The sequence below is a fragment of the Bidens hawaiensis genome, unplaced genomic scaffold (genome assembly GCF_021521415.1).
Source record: "Bidens hawaiensis isolate Kalapana, Puna unplaced genomic scaffold, B.hawaiensis_p1.1 tig00006109_1, whole genome shotgun sequence".
Taxonomy (NCBI): domain Eukaryota; kingdom Viridiplantae; phylum Streptophyta; class Magnoliopsida; order Asterales; family Asteraceae; genus Bidens; species Bidens hawaiensis.
Genome location: NW_027491407.1, coordinates 460,526 through 465,368, shown reverse-complemented (window position 1 = coordinate 465,368; position 4,843 = coordinate 460,526). Strand labels below are relative to the sequence as shown.

General features: G+C 39.7%; 1 protein-coding gene across 1 annotated transcript; it reads right to left on the bottom strand.

The window, feature by feature from the left end:
- Nucleotides 1-345: 345 nt before the first annotated feature.
- On the bottom strand, nucleotides 346-2,426 carry LOC143631604 (scarecrow-like protein 6). Its single transcript, XM_077100315.1, has one exon. It carries the CDS (start codon nucleotides 2,419-2,421, stop codon nucleotides 457-459), a length of 1,965 nt encoding a protein of 654 aa, XP_076956430.1. The 5' UTR covers nucleotides 2,422-2,426; the 3' UTR covers nucleotides 346-456.
- Nucleotides 2,427-4,843: the final 2,417 nt, after the last annotated feature.

The window sequence follows — 4,843 nt, the reverse complement described above, 5'->3', positions numbered from 1 at the left end:
AACACCGTTAAGGGGCGCGGAGGGGGGCGAGCATGAGGACGACCGGCGCCATTGGTAGAGCTCTCTCTCTCTCCTCTCTCCCATACACACATACATATATATGCATATATATATTGAGGCGCCCAAGGGGCATTAAACCATAGCGGGACGGGCTTCGATGCCCCAGCTTTTTACGTAACGATGACGTGGCGCTGTGAAGGAAGCCTCTCACCATAGCATGTAGCCTAATAAGTCAACCAATAGCACAATCAATGTCGAATGAAAGTAAAACATCATTCATGTTAATAAACAGTCTACACTAAATAAATAACAAGACCGACCGCAAGCAAGAAAGTTTACAAACTAAGCTTCAAAGAGAGCCACATTAACCACATTAATTCAAATACTTAATTCAAGTCATTGATAACGACCAAACTGAATCCAGAGTTCCTTAAAACCCCTCTTAGATCTTCATATTCAACACTTCCAAGCCGACGCCGTCATCAACTCCCGATTCTGCCAGCAAAGCACAAGCGCCGCCTGCTTCTTTAACATATGAAACCCTTGAACTTGCATACTCTTCAAAACACAATCCGCTTGTGTTTCTGCAAAATTACTAAAGAGGGCAGGCGTGTACCCGCCGGCTGTAAACAATGACTTCCAATGCGGGATCGGGTCTGGAAACTGAAGCTTACCCGACACCATACGTTCAATTTGTGGCTGGAACAAGAACCGTTCGATCTTGTTTGAAACGTCTGTAACAACGCTGGAACAATCGATTGAGTCTAGTAAAACTTCATAGTATTGGAGACCTTGGAGGAGGTAATGTGGGAAGGGTAAATCCGTCCTTTCACACCCACGGTCGAATGAAACGATTATTGTTGGCGAGAGTTGCTTCACAAAGTGAAGAATTGATGGGATTGCGGATAAGTGAGTTGATGCTGACCATATTGGGAGATTAACCGCGATTGTCTCGTTTTCGGATACTGTAAACGTTCGCGGATCGAACGAGTCGAAGTTAACGACTTCTAGCTCGAATGAAATCCCGATTTCCCGAGCGAATTGTGAAAGATTTTCATGCATGAGTCCGAGCTCAATTGGATGGTGGGTTGATGGCGACGCGAAGGCGGTGATTTTAAGTGAACAGCCACTTGTGCCGCTGCTAGCGCCGCCACAAGTGCCACTAGTCGGAAGTTCTTGAATGAAAGACGCACATTGTGCACCGAACCCGATATTGAAATCGATTATGTGAATGTTTTTGGAATCACCAATAGCTTCAAGAATTGTTTGGTTTGATGTGAAGTTCATAAACTGAACAACGGGCGAAACTTCTGAAAACATTTTATACGCGCCCATCTTGAACAACCCGTTAAACGGGGGAGTGATTCGGTTGGGGTTTGAAACCGACTGTGAATGCATTTGCAAAGCTTCTTTGAAATAATAAGCCGCCCTTTGAAAAGGTTTGTGTGGGGTCGGGGCCAAAGCGAACTGGTGATTGAGCCGCGCCAATATCCCTTGCGCGTGTGAGAAGTTCCCAGAGAGCGTTAGCTCAGCCGCGGCGAATAGCTGGTCACAGATAAGCTGGTGTTGGTGGTGCGGTGTTTGGGCAGTTTGTGGTGCTGGTTCTTGTTTCAGTCCGGGCACTATCAGCGGTTTCTTGTCTTGCAACTCTTGGCCATGGTTCAAAACATGAACTTTTTGCAAACCCGGATTCAAAATCTGAACTTTTTGTAAACCCAGATAGGAAACAGGATCTTTTTGAAAACCCAGATTGGAAACCGGATCTTTTTGAAAACTAAGGTTAAAAACCGGAGCCTTTTGAATCTGGGGTAGTGGTGGTGGTGGAAGGGTGTTTAAAATCACTTGTGGGTTCTGATCCGAGTTAACAAACGGAAAGAAACACGGGTTTTGCGGGTTAAAATGACTCCCAGGAGCATCCGATACAACCGGAGGGGCATTTTGGTCAATTTGGTTACCCTGCAGAAGCTGCTGAAGGCTTAAAGAAGTATCATCAAAGTCTCCAGAGATCCACCGGAGCGACTGATCCTGCGCTGGAGACGCGGCCGATTCCGACAACAAACTTTCCCAATCTTCCAACCCGACACCAAATCTTTGATTCTGAAGCTCAAACTCCGCCGGAATAGGCTGCAACTCCGGCCACTCGTCTTTCCGGCCACCGTCTGCGGTGTTTGACTCAAACCCAGATGGGAATTTGGGTTGTGGGTTGTGGGTGTCGGAGATAATTAGCATTGGTGGCGTGGTGGTGCCGCCGCCGTTGAAGGAGGAGTGGGTGGAGGTGGAGGTTGAAGGGCTGGGACTCCGGCGAGTGTCAAGAACGGAGATGGGTTCGTTACTGTTGTTGCTAGCATAACTGCCGGCTTTTAATTTGTTTGAATCTAAAGAAGATTGGAAAGTTGCAACTTCAAACGCCATACCACTCATCTGTTGAAAAAACAACATGAATTCAGCAAATTAAATCATTAAAACCCTAGTTTTTTAATATAAATTAAGAAAATAATCGGCATTTAAATTGGCAAATTTTTGGGATTTTGTAAGATGTTTGGTGGGGTTTGCTCAAATTGAGCCAACAAGTGGAATAAATTTGCAGAAATCTTGTTTTTTTAAGGACAAAAATGAAATTTTTTTGGGGGGGTTTCAAGATTTGCAGTTTTGAGATAATATTGACAAGAAAATTGTAAGAAATTTGATTTTTTTTTTTAGTCTGGTAAAATGACAAAATAATATGAACAACAAAGAAGAAATCTTGAAATTTATGTCTAAAAAATGGGAAAAAAAATAATGGGTTTGTAAGATTTGGAGATTTGAAATGCATTCAAAATGAGCTTTTTAATAAAAAATAATAATAATAAATAAAAAGCTAAGTTAATACAAAACACCAGCAAAGCAAGAAATTAACAGCAAAAGAATGAGGAAATTGTTGTGGATTCTTGATTCATTTTGGAGATTTGAGATTTAGGTCAGTTAATAAAGAAAAAGATTTTAGCAACATAGGAAGAACAAGTTTCAAGAAATCTTTGCCTTTTTGAGCCAAAAGATGAGAACTTTTTTCTGGGTTTTGTGATTTGGTTCAGATTTGAAGCCATGAAACAAATTAAATGAAAGAGAGACTGAGTTACAAACCTTTTAATCTTCATACCACTATTTGAGCTCCATCTTTTTTTTGATATTAATGGCTTCTGCTGCTGCTGAATTAAACTCTCTCTCTCTCTCTCTCTCTCTCTTCTATGTGTTTCTCTCTCTAAAATATGAGAGAGAGTGTAGGTGTGGCCTTGGCCTTTCACTTGGTCTCTGCTTCTATCCTGTTTTAGGAGTCCTGTGGAGTCCCTTCTTGTTTTCTGACATGGATGGATGTGTACATCATTAAATATATAATATTAATATAATATAAGTAATTATAAAGGTTTTTACTTCTTTTCTCTTTCTTAAAAATGGCATGGAAAAATAAATAAGAGTTTTGTTTTTTTTCTCATTGAATATCATCATGCTTTTGCGTATGTTTTCAATTAATTCACATGATTCATTTTACAAAAAATTCCAAAAATCAGTATTATAAACTAGTCGTGACAAATAGTTTTAAAACCAACTAAAATTTGCTATGTGTTCTTAAATTAACCAAAAAGGTTGTATGCTATGGTGGGGGCTTTAAATCCCCTCCACAATGTCATGTCAGCGCCACGTGAGTACTGGGGGCATCAAAGCCCCAGGGCATAATGCCCCTCTATGGTGAGGGGGGCTTTGAAGCCTAACCTTTTTTCTTTTTTCATAAAACAAAAAAACCAATACAATAATATATAATACAATAATAAATAAAACAATAATAAATAAAATACAAAATAAAAATAAAAACCATAAAAATAAAAAACATACAAATAAAAAAATGAAAATATAACTACTATTCGTCGTCCTCATCCTCATTTGCATATTTGGCCAATATATTTGCTTTTTTTTTCCATCACCGCCCGCGACACATGATCTAGATGCGATAGATCTTTTGGGTTCGGGTTCGGGTTGGAGTTAGGATTCATGATTTGGTGTGAAGATGAAAGTTGTGAAGATGGTTAAATTTGGTGTGAAGATGGTTAAATTTGGTGTGAAAATGAAAGTTGTTTGAGTAAAATTGAAAAAAATGTTTGAATTTATATAGAAATGTTAATTATGAATTTTTTTTAACGGATCCCTTTTTAACCGTTGGGGTGGGGCCCCCTCCATCACCATCCTTCCGCACCCGCCTTCCCCTTCAACCCACCCCCCTTCCATGCCCGCCTTGAAGGCGCCCCCCGGCGGTGTTCCCCCCTCCATGGTGCCATTCTCCCCCTCTTCCGCGCCCATAGCGACCAGCCTAACGAACATGTTCACTAATCATTTACTCGTCACGGCTAACAAGCCCGGCTTAAGGGTAAGCCTACTAAGTCAACTGCTTTGGGCCTCTCATTTATAATGGCCTCATTTTTTTATGGATGTGTATAGCATATTCTCTCATTTATGTTAAATTGAGTCTCCTAGTTTCATTTTTGTCAACGTATTAGTTAGTTTGTTGTTTCTTTTGGATTATTCTATACCTTTGAATAAAAATATTGTTTAAAATAGGTTAACTTTTTCAACTTAACTATATATATTATATTATTTTGTTATCGATAAACATATTTGACTTTGAGAGTTGGTGTAACTAAGTGAGTTGAAATTATTGAGGCAAACTCACAGTTGCTGATTTGAAGTATGCTCTATTTACTTTTCACTTTCTAGTCGAAATCCATAGAATTAAAGTCTTTACCTTCTTGCCCACTATAAACAATATTTTTGAACAAGTCAATATCAACTTACATTTCTCTATTAACTAAGAATA